The sequence below is a fragment of the Pistacia vera genome, unplaced genomic scaffold, assembly GCF_008641045.1.
Source record: "Pistacia vera cultivar Batoury unplaced genomic scaffold, PisVer_v2 Contig100, whole genome shotgun sequence".
NCBI classification, from domain to species: domain Eukaryota; kingdom Viridiplantae; phylum Streptophyta; class Magnoliopsida; order Sapindales; family Anacardiaceae; genus Pistacia; species Pistacia vera.
Genome location: NW_022195028.1, coordinates 1,207,012 through 1,223,525, shown reverse-complemented (window position 1 = coordinate 1,223,525; position 16,514 = coordinate 1,207,012). Strand labels below are relative to the sequence as shown.

Below are 16,514 nucleotides of genomic sequence, written 5' to 3'. Positions count from 1 at the left end.
CTAAAATTAATTAAAAAAAATACGGGTGCGTTTGGTTAGTATTTTGGATAGGATTTGGGGATAGTATTGGGTTATGAATAGGGGAGTATTACGAGGTAAATTTTAAAAATTTGTGAAAAGCCCTTAGGTTTACTAATTTAACTAAAGACCCTAACATATAAAATGACAAAAACACCCACCACCTGCAGTGTCAGATTCCGGCCACCACCGCCGGATCTGGCCGGAAAATTTCGTTACGGCACAGACTGGTCGGATCTGTGCCGTAACACGTCGTTATGGCCTTTCCGGCCCAATCCATGGTGGATCTGGCCGGAAAAGGCCAGATCTACGGTCTGTTATGGCCATCGACGGCCGAAAAGGCCAAACGATGGCCAAAGAGTGGCCGTCGTTTTCGGGCAACGACGGCCATTTCTTTGGTCGTCGCTGACGGCCAGATCTGGCCTTTTCCGGCCAGATCCGTGGTGAATCTGGCCAGAAAAGGCCACATCGGTGAACTTAGCTATTTCTGGTCGAAATTTAGGCTGTTCTGATAGATTCCGGCTACCACCGACGGTGGTTGTCAGAATCTGGTAAGTATGAGTGGGTGGGGGTATTTTTGTTAATTTTTTAATTTTTTTTTCTGAGGGTATTTAATGAAATTAATAAACTTAAGGGGTCTAAAAATGATTAAAAAAATATACTAATATTTCTCAAATAACAAGCAAACAAGTATTTTAGGAATATGATTGAGAATATGGGTAGAAATAATGAGACAAACGGAGCCTTTTTTATTTTAACCAATGACTTTTTGGGCCATCCGGACAAGACCGACCCGACCTACAGCCCAAACGGACACTATCTCTCCCGGGGCCTAACTTTCAGTTTCATGGGCTCTAATTAACCCACTACATATATCATACATCTTCATCTTCCTCTTCTTTATTTTCATTACATTGCCACTGTACCTGTAGGGTTTAGTAGGAGATTTAGAGATGTGGAGATCAATAGCAGCAAGATCAACCCAGGTACCACGAAACTTCCATGCTGCCAAGAAGGTACAATCTACTCTAATTTTTCCTCATTCTTCTTCCAAACCTTCTCTTTATCAAATCCCTAGGGCTTTTTCACACTTATCTGCAACTGACCCCGGTAATGAGACTGACCTCTCTTCACCTAGTTTTAGCCAAAATGAATACACCCAGATGGATCCTCCTTCGACTGAAAATAGTGATATAGTTGAAAATGATGATACTCAGATTGATAATGAAAATGATGATACCCAGATTGATAATTCGATGCTTTTTAGTGAAAATGGTGGTATTCAGTTGGATAATCTTTCTGCCGAGGAAGGCGAAGCGGAGCCGGAGATTGACATGGAAAAATTGGAGAATGTGTTGTCGCTTTTACAGAGTAGTGTTGATGATTCGGTGGAGTCGACTCTTGAGAGTTTTGATTTGGATTTACATGAAGAGTTTGTGGTTAAAGTACTTGAAACCCCACAAGTTTTGGGTGAGAATTTAATTGGGTTTTTTAAGTGGGTTATGAAGCAGCCGGATTTTAAGGTTACAACGAGTGTCGTTGATGTGCTTGTGAGAGCTGTCTGTGGCAGTATGAGGAAAAAAGATGCTTATGCTTTGTGGGATTTGGTTAAGGAGATTGGCGAGAAGGAGAATGGTCTGTTGAATGTGGAGAGTCTCAATGAATTGATAGCTTTGTTATCCAAGTTGGGAAAAGGAAAAGCGGCTTTCGAAGTGTTTAACAAGTTTGGGGATTTCGGATGTGATGCAAATGAGGAGACATATTATTTCACTATTGAAGCTCTTTGTAGGCGCTCTATTTTTGATTGGGCTTGGTCTGTTTGTGAGAAAATGATTGATACAGGGAGCTTGCCTGATACCGAGAAAGTTGGAAAGATTATTTCTTGGCTTTGTAAAGGAAGTAAGGCAAAGGAGGCACATTTGGTTTATATGTTGGCAAAGGAGAAAAACAAGTACCCGCCTCAGTCTTCTGTCAATTTCTTGATCAGTTCCCTTTGTCAGAAAGATGGAACGGTGAATTTAGCTTTGGGGATGCTAGATGATTTCTCAGGCGAGGCTCGGAAGTATGCGATCAAGCCATTTTCATCTGTTATTCACAGTCTATGTAGGATGAAAAATGTTGATGGAGCAAAAGCATTGCTTTCTAAGATGATTTCTGAGGGTCCAGCTCCTGGAAATGCAGTGTTCAATTCAATTATCAATGGCTATTCCAAAGCTGGAGATATGCAACAGGCAATGGAGATGATGAGTTTGATGGAAAGTAGGGGATTAAGACCAGATGTGTATTCTTATACGGTTATTATGAGTGGTTATGCAAATGGTGGTCAGATGAAGGAGGCCTGTGAAATCTTGTCTGAAGCAAAAAAGAAGCATTCTAGGCTGAGCCCGGTGACTTACCACACACTCATTCGTGGGTATTGCAAACTGGAAGAGTTTGACAACGCTTTGACATTGCTAAATGAGATGAAGGATGCTGGTGTCCAACCTAATGTTGACGAGTATAATAAGTTAATCCAATCTCTTTGTCTAAAGGCTGTGGATTGGAAAACAGCAGAGAAGCTATTAGAGGAGATGAAAGAGAAAGGTTTGCATCTCAATGGGATCACACAAGCTCTTATAAGAGCAGTCAAAGAGCTTGAAGAGGGAGTGGATGATGGAGTAGCCAGCATTGAAGCCTAAATTATATTGGGTTTTTTCTTTTTTAAATCAATTTAATGGGAGGCATGTCTTATGATTGTAACTTTTTGTGTTTTTCTTCCAAAATATAATGCTTAAAGTGAGGTTCTCTCTTTCTTCAGCCTTGTGCACCAATTTCACTAGGGATGGAATTTTCTTGACACACAGATAAGTCCTTAGGGATGCATTCTTCTTGAAACTTTGCAAATTGATTCCGTCGACCCAAAATTTATGCTTAATCGGGGGTAGTCTAGGTTAGGGTTGGTTTAGAAATAGCTATCATAATGGTTTGAACTTTGAACCACAAGATTTTGTTGAATTGTATTGTAACCATTTAATAGTGACTTGATCTAGTAATTTGATGTATTGTTCTTCTGTTTTTTTTCTTTGTTTCTATAATAAGTTTAAGGATTTCTTGTTAACTGATCCTTAAATAGGAACATCAAAAGTTGCTGTCTATATATTGATTGCAATTTAACAATATGCTTCCTGTCTCAAGTCTCTTATTGCTTGTTTAGTTTGATTAATCTGTCATTGTTAATCGTGTATGCTAATTTTAATGTTATTTTGTTCAAATGTAATTGAAATCGTAAATTTGACTTTTAGATGGTTGCACTTTTCATTATAAATCAAGTCTTATAATTTTTCGAATATTCTTTTTGTGGACGTGGGTCATTATTATTATTATTATTTTTTCCCGGGGTTCTAAATTTAAGCTTTAAGAAAATTCTATGAGATTATTTACTTGCTTTATGCAGGAATAATTTCCTGAACAATTGCCTGTTTTGATTTGCTCTTCATTACTTTTCGTTGAAATAATTAGAGCCAAAAGAAGTTGAGCATTTAATTTCATCAATCTCATTATCACTGCACAATGAATTGCAAGAAAATAAAACATGTTCTGTTTTCTAGCAGAAGATACAAAGTGATTTTCTCAAGTTGTGAGTTGATTAAAGACAGTAGTACATTTCTCTAGTAAGAAGCATGATAAAATTTTCCCTTGTTTCATATCTTTAGACCCTCTCAATCTCTTGGGCTTTCTTCTACATAAGATGGTGGTGATGAAGATGGTGTTAAGAAAGGGTATTTTGATTTGTTTGTTGAAAATATTGCTCAGTAGTGCGAGGATTTTTTTGGGTGGTTATACGCCCGCGGCCCCGCCCCCCCCCCCCTTTAAAGGTCTCTTTATTTTGGCTGATTTCTCATCATTTATGGTGCTGAAAATGGTCAGCATGAGAATTGTGAGTCAATTGGTGAAGAAAGGTTGTGTATCCATGAGGAATTGACATGATGTTGGCCCCTATGCAATTTCAGAGTTGTGTCTGTGTGGTGAGTTTCGTATGTAGTTTTTCTTAATTGTCATGAAGTTGTGCTATAATTATTTTGTTAAAATAGTAATAACAAAAAATCTTCTGGGTTTTTTATTTTAATAATAAATGATGTTGAGAAATGTTTTTTTTTTGCTTTTATTTTACCTCAGTTTCGCTAGAGAATATTTCTCCTCTCTTGAGTATCAGTTCTACCAGTAATCCATCAGTAGCATACTTTTAGGACTATTTTTCGTGTGTTTTGCTTATTTACTTCACCTGGACAGATCATTTCTTAAGTGGCTACCGCTTAGAAAGCACACTTGTGTGGTCTCATTGAAGAAATGAATGGCAACTATTGTCTTCAATGTTGCTATTGTTCTTAGGAATTTCTGAACCACGGGGCCTGCTGTTCTTAAACATTTCTTTCTTAACAGGAAGGGCTTTTACTCTTTCTTGGTGTACGCAAAACCCCATGGGATCATTGATGAGGAGGTGTTGGAGGCCTCAGGCATGAAGGGATCTCTTCTCAGTTACAAACGGAAAGGTGAGACGACCTTATTGCTATTTTGTTTGATTATGAGTTACATAGTTTTAACCAAGTGTCGACAGAGCATACTTGTTTTGCTGCTCTGTAGTGGAGCATACCCTATTTTGATTAATATACGTTTGTATTCACAACTGCAGCATACATATCTCTGTAAACGGTTTTAGTTTTATTCTAAATCCAGTTCCTGTTGGTTAATATTATTGAAGCCTTAAATATTGTGTGGCTTGGTTTGAACATGTTTTTGGTTCTTATGACAAGGAATTCCTGTAACTAGATCTCTGAACAATGTCCTTCTGATGTGGATCTTGGGTTGAAAGAAATTTTGAGAAGCCTGCTGCTGGGATTAGTTTTTGATGCACTGGATATAGTCTGAGACAACAAGCTACTACTTATTAATATTCTTAACATGTCAGTGAGGAGTTAGGAATCTCTCTTGAAGATAGTAAGAAGGTATGGTGGAAATATTTTGTTGAGAGAATCAGACCAAACACCAAAAATAGCGAAAGTTGAAGACAAAATGCTGTCCTCATGGGTTGTAGTGTGTAAAAAAAAGCAGTTGGATATGTCTTTAGGAAGAGATGAATGCCCTTCAATAGATATAGGTTGCTTATACTAAAGTGTAAAAATTCATACAGTTTTTTTCTCCTGTAAGTATGAGGCTAATAAAAGATCAATCAGGTTGAAGGCTTGGCAAAACATTTACAATATGTTGGGATAGATGCTGCTATACCAAATCGAAGAAGCCACAATCTGGGTGTTGTTCTCTTTTTAATTTCAATGGATATTGTGATTGTGTGTGACTATGTAGTTAGTGCTACTATGTTCGATTATGTTTTCTGCCTGTGAAAAGTATTTATCTAATTTCATGACCAATTTCCTTTTGTGTTTAGGGAGTAGATAGATCAATCATCCAAAGAAAAGAGAGTACTTTTGACATCAGGTACAACTTCATGGAGGCGTTTGTATCTGATAAAGAGTCAAATGTCTGGGGTGAAGAGTCTTGAAAAATGAATAACTACTTCAGGTACATTGTGTCAAATCTTGTGAAAAGCAATTTGTTTAGCAATTAATGATGGATAACGAGTGAGTAACCAAAATGGGTTTTTGCGCAATTTTAAGGATTGAGCTTGCTATCTAAGTTGGAACCCTCCGATTAAAATTCTATCTACACTTAAAAGAAGGTCAAGGATTTGTTTATAGTATCTAAAAAATAGAAAAGAGATGAGTAATACTACACATACATCATTTTCATACAACATTTTTCATACAACATTATGTGGCAAGATATGATTGGTTAATTTAAAGTTAAAATTAAACTTTCATCCAATCATATCTTGTCACATAATATTGTATGAGAATGATGTATGTGCAGTATTATTCAAAAGAGATAGTAGTTTCTGACATCCATTTTGAATTTTTGTCAGAACATTGTTTGAACAGTCTAAATTATCAGAAAGAATGAATTCTTGGAAATTAAAATGGGGCTTAAATCCTAAGCTAGACTTTAAATCAACTCAGAAAACCTTGAATATACCCTTTACAATCAATGTAGCCAGTTCTGGGTCAGATGGATTGATTAGAATCTTAGGATCTGAACCCAAAAGCCAAAATCGCAAATCATTATTGCTTGAAGAAGCTGTTGTAGCAATTGTATTTATACTCTTCTCAATGATAATAGTATTTACTTAAATATTTGAATTGTGCTGCTGAGGCTTTCAATTAAATATCTTCTTCATCTGATAAAGCTTGCTTATCAAAAGAACATGATGAGAAAAAAGAAGCAATTCTTGTAGCCTATTTATATTGCTCATTATCAAGGAAAATTGCTATTAAGATATTATGTTATGACTGGTAGCATCCAAGCTTGGACTGTTTTAACAGTGAACAAATATATCCTGTTCAAAAAGATACCTGGAAATTACAAATATCGAATCATTTCTTAGAAAGAACAGACTGCAAGATTATCTGCTCTCTTAATATCTTTTGTTTGATTTGGAAGAGTTGGACATTAATCTATTGTAAATTGATATTAATAGCGAAGTGATATTGAAGGTGCCTTACATATTCACTCCATTCCTCTGACAGAAGATTTTTTTTTTTTTTTTTTTTTTGAGTGGGATGGTTTAAGTAGTGATATTGTCCAGTCTTTTGCATCTACAGCGGCTTGGTACTGTCTTTGCTTCATATTTTTTTTTGAAGTCATTGCTTGACCTTTTAGCCATATGAAGGCTTCCTTGAGTGTCAAGGTCAAAGTCCGAATCTAGATGCTAAAAACATAATAAGTTTTGTAGGTAACTGAAACATTCAAATTGGGTATTAATGAGGATTAGCTGATGCCAAACTCCTGACAAGCGATCAGGATATTGAAGCTGCGAGCGGTGCCAAAGAATAGCTGACAGCTTGTTTGACATGAAGAGTGTTATTGCGTAGATTGCACCGAGCCAACTTTACTGGGAGGTAGCTTCTATTAAACCTGTTTATGTTCAGCTTCTTATTCTCAACATTAATGTAAATTTTCCTGTTATTCATTTACTCTAATGTCGTGTTGATAAATTTGGCATGTGGGAATGAAAACCTTGGCACATGATTGCAGAAGCATAAAATTTCAACTTGCATTCTTCTAATTTAACTATATCTCTAGGCAGAGCACCCAGTTGAATAGATTATTGGATACTTAATAAATTAATAATTGAATTAAAAAAATTTTTGGGAAACAAACGGAGGTGAGATCATGGAAAATAAATTGTAAAATTTGCAACTCGAAACTCTTTGTAACTAATGAGAATGAGCACGCTTTTTGCATTGATTTCCTATAGAAGGCGCCAACATGAAAATTCAAAGAATCTTCAAACTGAGTTTCTACAACTTGAGAATGAATTAAGAAAATGTTTAATCATCTACAATTTTGAATAATCATGTCATGATTTTCAGTATTCTATAAAAGAAATAATGAACTAACTATTGTTGGATTAAAAACCTTCTAATCAATATCCATGATATATACAAAAAATCAACTTATCTTGGGATAAAAATAAGAAAGTGATTTTTAGTCTCCACCATTTTTGTCTGTAACCCCTATTTTCAAGTTTAATTGGGGATATAATTGTAATAAAAAAATTCTTCTTCTTCTCTCAAATTTTTACTTCAAACTTTTATATTTGTGGTTATCAAAATTATAAGTAATTTAAATCAATAAGAATTGATAATAAAGTATGTGACTAAATGAATCAAACTAGGTATCACAAATTTCTTTAATGAGAATTGTAGAATATTTATTTTTGTCAAACTAATGAGTTGTGTGTGTGCACAACAGTTATGAGTGCACACTGGATGTCAATCCTTTTATTTGGCTTGTTTCATCTGTTATGTGTGTGCATATCAGTTCTTAGTGCACATTGTTTGCTAGACTAGACTTGTGTCTTGACTTGTTTTGTTTCAAGTGTGTGTGCACAACGGTCTGTGCTTACACTCTTGCTTCAGATATTTTACAACCCAGCACTAGTTATATGTCTGATAAAGTGAAAAAAGATATTGTTTATCTTTGTCTCTTGATATTTATGACCTTTTACATATGTCATAATATCCTTAAGCAGTCATAGGGAATAAAGTTATCTTTCCCGATTTGTTTTGTGGTCCAAACCAAAAGAAGGAATACTTTCCTTATTTGGATAAACATTGGCCAACCCCTTGTTGGTTGATGTGACACTATATTATTGAGCAAGAAATCCTTCAATATCTAATACTCTTTCTTGCGTAAATGAATCTAACCTTTTGATCTTTTATTTCATTCTTACTATGAATTTCTTAGAGTATTCATTCTCTTAAGGTTCAAGGTTCATTTTCTCTTTTGTGCCAAAACCTCACCATATCAAACATAGACTTGATGACTTTTGGAACGTGGTTCCTTTGCTGATGCTGGTGCGTGGCGTCGCTGCTTAAAGCTTGGTGGTTTACAAGCTGTTCTCGTGTGTGTTCCTGGCGAGAAGAAGCTCTAAGGAAGTTGTAGCATGTTAAGGATTCAGAGTATGGTGCTAACTGTAAAGTTGAACATGGAGTTCTTTTTACTGTAACTTAGATCAGTTTTAAACTATATCTTGTAATGTGTTTTTAACTTAGTGGATTGCTTCAATCTGGACAAGGTCCCATGGATGTAGGCTAAAAGTGGATTTAGCCGAACCATGTATATGGCTGTGTTCTTTACTTTCTGCACTTGTGTTTGATGTGGCTAAAATCTGGAAATGTCTTAATCTACTTGGTAAATATTCCGCTGCACTTTAAAATGGAAAATCCAAAACTAAAGTGGTTTAACCAATCCCCAACAAGTGGTATCAGAACAAGTTCTGATAAGTTACTTCAGTAGATCCTTACTCATTTTACTTTTTTTTGTTTGCATATGAGTGATCTGGCTGGTGAATAAAATCTGTTATGTATTGCGTTTTTATTTCAGATCTGCTGTTTGTCTATGTGTACACTTCCATTTGTGTGTCAGCATCTGTCTGATTGTTTTTCGTCATGAGTTTCTTCACTGAAGGTGGATCTGCTCATAGACCTCCTTTGCTAGAAGGACCTAACTATTACGCATGGAGACCTAGGATGCGTGCCTTCCTTAAGTCCATAGATGAACGAGTCTGGTTCACAGTTGTGAATGGTTGGACAAGCCCGATTATTGTTGAAAATGAAGTGTCTAGACCAAAACCTGTTGACAGTTAGACTGCTGATGAAATTACTTTTTCTAATTATAACTCTAAAGCCCTTCATGCACTTTTTAATGATGTTAATGTGAACCAAATGAAAGTCATAGCTAATTGTGAGCTTGCTAAAGATGCTTGGGATAGACTTCAAGTCAAGAATGAGGGAACTAGTACTGTGAAACTAAATAGGCTTAGAAGGCTTGTGACTGATTTTGAGAATTTGAACATGGAAGAGGATGAGACTATAACTGATTTTTATGGTAGAGTTTGTGATATTTCTAATGAATGTTTTCCTTTGGGAAGAGCATATACTAATGCTGAACTTGTTAGGAAAGTGCTTTGCTCTTTGCCCCGGAGATTTATGTCAAAGGTCACCACCATTGAAGAATGCCGAGATTTGGATGCTATGGACATTGATGAATTCATTGGCTCTCTCCAAACCTATGAGCTAAATCTACAACGATGAGAAAAACAGAAACCAAGCAAAGGTTTGGCTCTCAAACATGAGGTTGATTATGATCCTTTTGATGACTGTGATATAAGTTCTTTGGATGATGAAAATTGTGCTTTACTTACAAAGAATTTTGCAAATTTTTTAAAGAAAAACATGAAAAAGCCTCATAATAGTGGTTATGGCCGAAAACCTTTTGTGAAAAAGCCTTTTGACCATCAAAACCCTGGTACCTTTACAAAGAAATTTTCAAAAGATAAAGAAAAGAAAAATAAAGGTATCAAGTGTTTTGATTGTGAGGGTTTTGGGCACATATAATTTGAGTGTGCTAACATGTTGAAAAAGAAGAAAGGTAAAGCCATGGCTGCCACTTTAAGTGAGAGTGAGCATGATGAGAGTGATGATGATGATTCGGGTGATGATGAGAATGTTTTAGCCTTTACTGTGAATCAAGAAGATGGTAAGAGTGAAGTTTCGGACGACATTGAAGATATGTATGTTGAGCAACAATAAGCATATGATAAGATGTATAACCAATGGCTAAAAGTTGTGAAAAAGTTGCAATCTCTTAGTATTGAGAATGCTTCTTTGTTGAAACAAAAGAAAGTCTTGTTTGAAAAAATTGTTATTTTTACTGTTGAACGAACTAAGGATAAGGCCATCATTGATAAGTTGAATGCAGGTTCTCTTAAGCTTGATGAAGTGCTTGGTCAAGGAAAATCCTTCGGAGATCGGTGTGGTTTGGGCTTTAGTCATGGTGCTAGCACATCGAAAGCTGGTGCTAACGTGTTTGTGAAAGCCACCGGAACTCCTACTGAATGAACTGTTGTGAGATAGGCTACAAAGCTATCAAAATTCATTCCTATTTTTCATTTTTGTAACAGGAAAGGTCACATCAGACCCAAATGCTTTAGATTCATTGCTTATTTGAAGAAAGTTTTTAAAAACCGTAGTTTTGTTGATAATGTAAATCATAATACTAACAATGGTTTTTCTTCCAAGAGAGTTTGGAAATCTAAGGTTGATGTGAACTGTTTTGTGTCTCATACTTCTTTGCTTGCATTTCAAAATGATCTTTGGTATCTAGACAGTGGTTGTTCAAGGCATATGATAGATAATAAATCTCTCTTGACTGAACTTGCATTGGTTGATAGTGGACATGTCACTTATAGAATGTCACTTATAGAGATGGGAAGAAAGGTAAAATTCTTGGCAAATGATCAATTGTGCAGTTTTGAAAAATGTCTTGTTGATGGTTTGAAAGCTAATTTGATAAGTATTAGTCAAATTTGTGACAAAGATTTTGTGGTTCAATTATCAAAGAACAAGTGTCAAATCTTGAATGGTAAGAGTGTTTCTCTACTTGAGGGAAAAAAGTCAAATGACAATTGTTACTTGCTTTCTAATCGTGTGTCATGTTTTAGTTCAAAAACAGATTCCACTAACTTGTGGCATGAGAAGCTTGGTCATATGAACTTCAAGGACTTCTTAAGACTCTCAAGGAAGGAAGTAGTTAAAGGACTATCAAAACTTGAACTTATGTGTGTGGTCCATGTCAACATGGTAAGCAAACCAGGATATCTCATAAAATTTTGTCTAATCTCAATACTTCATGTGTTTTGGAATTGCTCCATATGGATCTAATGGATCCTATGCAAACCGAGAGTTCGGGAGGTAAGAGGCATGTGTTTGTTTGTGTTGATGATTTTTCAAGGTATGCTTGGGTTAATTTTTTGTGTGAGAAATCTGATTCTTTCAATGCATTTCAGAAATTAGCTAAAAGGTTACTTGTTGAAAAGAGTTCTAAAGCTACAAAGATTGTGAGAATTACGAGTGACCATGGAAAGGAAATTGAGAATGCTAATTTTGCTAATTTTTGTGAATTGTAGGGCATATTTCATAAATTTTCAGCACCAAAAACACCTCAACAAAATGGTGCTGTGGAAAGGAAAAACATAATGCTTCAAGAGATGGCTAGGGTAATGTTTAATGCCAAATAGCTTCCTACAAGACTTTGGGCAGAAGCCATTAACACGGCATGTCATATTTCCAACAGAGTTTACCTTAGAAAATGTACTGTTCAAACTCCTTATGAGCTATGGAAAGGTAAGAAACCAGATCTCTCATATTTTCATGTGTTTAGATGCAAATGTTACATCTTGAATGATAGAGAGAATCTAGGTAAGTTTGATTTTAGGAGTGATGAAGGAATTTTTATTGGATATTCTTCCAATAGCCGTGCATTTAAGATCTATAACATGCGTTCTGAAAAAGTCTTAGAATCCATTAATATTGTGTTTAGTGATGCAGAAGATTTTTCAAAGTATTCTCAAGAATGTGAAATTCAAGGCATATCTGTTCCTCGCGTACCCACACAAGATGGTGTGAACACTGCTGAATCACCTGAACTTAAACCTTTGGCAAATGTGATGTCACCTTTTTCTGGTGCTACAGTGTCGAGATCTGCTCATGGAAAGAATCACCTGCTAATTCATCATTGCAAAATGGGGGGATAGAGCTGGTTGTTGATCTTTTTGATGAAAACCTTCAAAGGAGAAATCTAAGAAGAAAAGATCCACCAACATGGGTTCAAAAAGCTCATCCACCTTCAATCGTGATTGGAGATCCAAATGAGGTAATGGTTACAAGAAGGAGAAGACAAAATGAAATTAACCATATTTTTTATGTGTCTCTTGCAGAACCTAAAAATGTCAAACAAGTTTTGGAAGATGAAAATTGGATTGAAGCAATTACAAGAAAAACTAGAACAATTTGAAAGGAATGATGTGTGGATGCTTGTGCCAAGACCAGAGGGAATCAACATAATAGATATCAAATGGGTTTTCAAAAATAAAACTGATGAGTTTGGTAATGTTTTCAGGAACAAAGCTAGGCTTGTAACTCAAGGATATACTCAAGTTGAGGAAATCGACTTTGATGAAACCTTTGCCCCAGTTGCTCGACTTGAATCAATCCAGTTGCTGCTGTCTGTTGCCTGCTACCTCAAGATCAAATTATTCCAAATGGATATCACAAGCGCCTTCTTGAATGGAATGCTCACTGAGGAAGTATATGTTGAACAACCGATTGACTTTCAAGATCCTCACAAACCTGATCATGTATTTAGATTGAAAAAAACTCTATATGGTTTGAAACAAACCCCATAAGCCTGGTATGAAAGGTTGACAACTTTCCTTCTTGAGCATAACTATGAATGAGGTAATGCGAAAAAACTCTTTTCATTAAGCATGCCAACAATGAAATCATATGTAAATAAATTTACGTTGATGATATTGTGTTTAGTTTTACATCTCATTCACATGCTCTTGAATTCATTAGTTTGGTGAAAAATGAGTTTGAGATGAGTATTGTAAGGGAATTGAATATGTTTCTTGGTCTTCAAATTAAACAAATGAATAATGGAATGCTTGTTTCCCAATCAAAGTATACTAAAAACATGTTGAAAAAAATTTATCTTGAGAATGCAAAGCATGTTAGAACCCCTATGAGTGCTACCCTTAAGCTGTGCAAAGACGAACATGGTAAAAAGGTAGACAATAAGATGTACCAAAGCATGATTGGAAGTCTTCTTTACTTAACTGCAAGCCGACCTGATATTTGTTTTAGTGTTGGTGTTTGTGCTAGGTTTCAAAGTAACCCATCTGAGTTGCACTTAAATGCAGTGAAAAGAATCATGAAATATTTCGAGTGGATGTTTCTATCTTGGAAACAATCTTGTGACATGGTACAATAAGAAATAAAATGCAATCTTTCTATCCACTACTGAGGCTGAGTACGTTGCCACAGGGAGTTGTTGCACTCAAATTTTATGGTTAAAGCAAATGTTGTATGATTATGGTATTGACCAAGATTGTGTGACAATATTTTGTGATAACACGAGTGCCATTAACATCTCTAAGAATCCAATACAGCATTCTAGGACAAAACACAATGACATTAGACATCATTTCATTAGAGAGTTAGTTGAGGAGAACATCATTACACTTGCTCATGTGAACACAAAATCTCGATTAGCTGATTTATTTACAAAAACAGTTGACTACGATACTTTTGTTTTCTTGAGGAAGTCCATTTGACTATTTCAACTTGAATAGTTTTTCATTTCAGTTAATGAATAAAGCATGAACATGCTACTTTTATTTTTGTTTGTCAAGACTCCTTGATCTATGTTAACACTCTAATTGTCATTTATTTTCTCTTATCTGTGTGATAACTTTGGTATGTTGTGTCCACTAAGACTCTCTCTATAACATGACCTTATTGCATCATGAGTTGATTGTCCATTCTTGTCACCATTATGAAAGAGCTACCTTGCATGAAGTGTGAAAGTTGTTTTGAGTAATTTTCTAATTTGTAGAGACCTCTATATTTTGGAAAATCTACCATTAAGAGGACTACCTTCGTGCAAGTGTGAAAGCTACATTTTGGTTATGTTTATGAGAGTTATTTGCCTTTTGATCAAAATGAAAAGAAAAATCTTTATTTACTATGCTGATAAAGAAAAATGCAAAATATAGTTGGGCATGAGGGAAGGGGAACTTCTCTTGCAAAAATTTTGAAATTGACCAATGTGTCATTTTACCCCCTTGAGAGCACTATCACACACTAAGACAAGCTCTTGGAAATTTATCTCACTTGTGTGTGATTAAGGAAGTGTTGATTTGATTGCACTATGTTGACAACTTTCGTATGAGTTTTTGTACCTTTTAAGATTGAAAATTTGATCTCTTAGGTTGTTTTACATAGATTGACTGTCTTGACCTTCAAAAATTCATGTGAAGTATTTTATAATTTTAATTTTATGTTCTTTAAATTTTGCTCAATAAAGTCTAATCTTTTGAAAATTTTTGATGCTCTCTTGGGATGTTGTGTGCTCACACGATTGCATATGTACACTCATTTAGGATAGAGTTCTATTTTTGGCAAAACTCTTTTTCAGCATCTCAGAATCGTCGCCTACCTTAAATGTGTTGCCCTTTTATTTTTTGCGTCAGTCTTCATTTTCTAAAACCCTAATAGCATCAATTGTTTCCTCTGTTCTTCACAATTTTTTTTTTTTTTAAATTTTCACTAATATTTTTTCCTTGTTCTCACATGGAGTCAAGAAAGAAAGCATTGGAGGAACCGATAAGAAAAGACGAATCTTTGGGAAATGGATTCTTGACAATGAAGAAAGCCAGATTATAGAGTCAAATGCCGTCGAAAAACCCTTCTTCTCTAGCAAATGATTCAGATTCTGAAGAGGGAAGTCAAGAGAATGAATCAAATCACTCAACCTCCCCTGGTTCATCCCCTATTTCTAGTGACCACCAAACCTCAGAACGCTCACAGAATGAGTCTACCCCTGCCTCAGCTAAGAAGACGCCTGAAAAATCCTCTTCGACATTAGACAGCACCTCAAAGAACATGTTGATTGCTGCTCTAAATCGCGCAAAGAAGGTACATCAAAGGGCACGCCTTCAAAGTCTTTGACTCCAACAGAATTGGCGAAAAAGAAAGGAAAAGCCGTCATGGAGGAGCCTTCGTTTGGTAAAATCTCTCCTTTTGTTTTACCTGCAGCTGAGAATAGATTTAGGAGCCAAATTGTCAAGAAGACAATTGTGAGTGAAGCGAATATTAAACTAGAAGACTTTGATGAATTGCATGCTTTGAAGAAAGAAAGAAATTGGTTAAGAACTGTCACTGGGTTGACTGCCCTGTACAAACTCTTGTCCAAGAATTTTATGCCAATTTTGGCTTTGACAGTGCTGACTCAAAATCGAACAAACATAATGATAGAGTTTATGTTAGAGGACATTGGGTCCTATTTATGAAAAATGTTGTAAGGGATGCTCTTGGTTTGGAGAAGAGCAAAAAGAATTTTGATTTGAAGAGTTTAGACTTAGACAAAATTATCAAAGTCATCACTGGTGGGTCAATTGCTGTTTGGCCGAGAACTGGTGTTCTTCAGCCTAAAGTGCTCACACCATTTTACAGATTTTTGTTTAACATCTCACTAACAAATTGGTCCCTTTCAATGCACAATTCAACTGTCAGACCTGAACGAGCACAACTGCTCTATGGAATTGCTCAAAGGAAAAAGATTGACTTGGTTGAGTTGATTTTCACCAGCATTAGAGTTGCAGTGCAATCAACTCACTCTCTGTAGATTTTGTGCTTTCCTTCCTTGCTTTACAAAATCATTTCCACTTACAAGCCTAAATCCTATGGAATGGAACCTGTTTTGAAGATAAAGACTGTCACCAATAAATCTTTTAGACAGCCTACAGGGAACTTGCCACCATCTTCCTCAACTGATCAAGTAAGGACTAACACTTGGTAGTCCAAGCTTTTTGTTGCCATGTAAGACTTGAAGAGTTCAATGGAGTCTGTCTTTCAATATGTGAAGGAAATTCACATTTCTCTCTGCTCACGGATGGACAAAATGGAGGCTGATCTAAAAAAGAAGAAAGAGAAGATTGTTCTGACATAACCTGCTGTTCAGAATGTGGTACCTCTTGCTCCTCCAGTTGATTCTGCTGATGATGCCGATGCTGCTCTTGAGACTCAAGTTGAAGAAGAACATGCTATTGATAAGGAAGAAGAACAGGTTGGTGATGAGGAAAAAGAAAAAGATGCTAATGACGATGAACAAGAACCTCCTGAAGGTGTAGCTGCTCAAATAGATTCTCCTATGAGCACTAACCCTGCTGCAATGCCAAAAGTTCAAGTGGAGGACTCACATGCTACCATCATTACCCCTCCACAACCCTAGAACCAAGAGGAAGGCTAGTTGCTCTTCTCTACCCTCTCGAAAGTCAT

At 35.9% G+C, this 16,514-nt stretch overlaps 1 protein-coding gene across 1 annotated transcript; it reads left to right on the top strand.

Moving 5' to 3' along the window:
- The first annotated feature begins 942 nt into the window (after positions 1-942).
- On the top strand, positions 943-3,079 carry LOC116129635 (pentatricopeptide repeat-containing protein At3g02650, mitochondrial). The gene has a single exon (XM_031415392.1). It carries the CDS (start codon positions 972-974, stop codon positions 2,694-2,696), a length of 1,725 nt encoding a protein of 574 aa, XP_031271252.1. The 5' UTR covers positions 943-971; the 3' UTR covers positions 2,697-3,079.
- Positions 3,080-16,514: the final 13,435 nt, after the last annotated feature.

Bases quoted from the DNA above. Each gene is read 5' to 3' on its own strand.
- LOC116129635 (XM_031415392.1), top strand. From the start codon at position 972: ATGTGGAGATCAATAGCAGCAAGATCAACCCAGGTACCACGAAACTTC.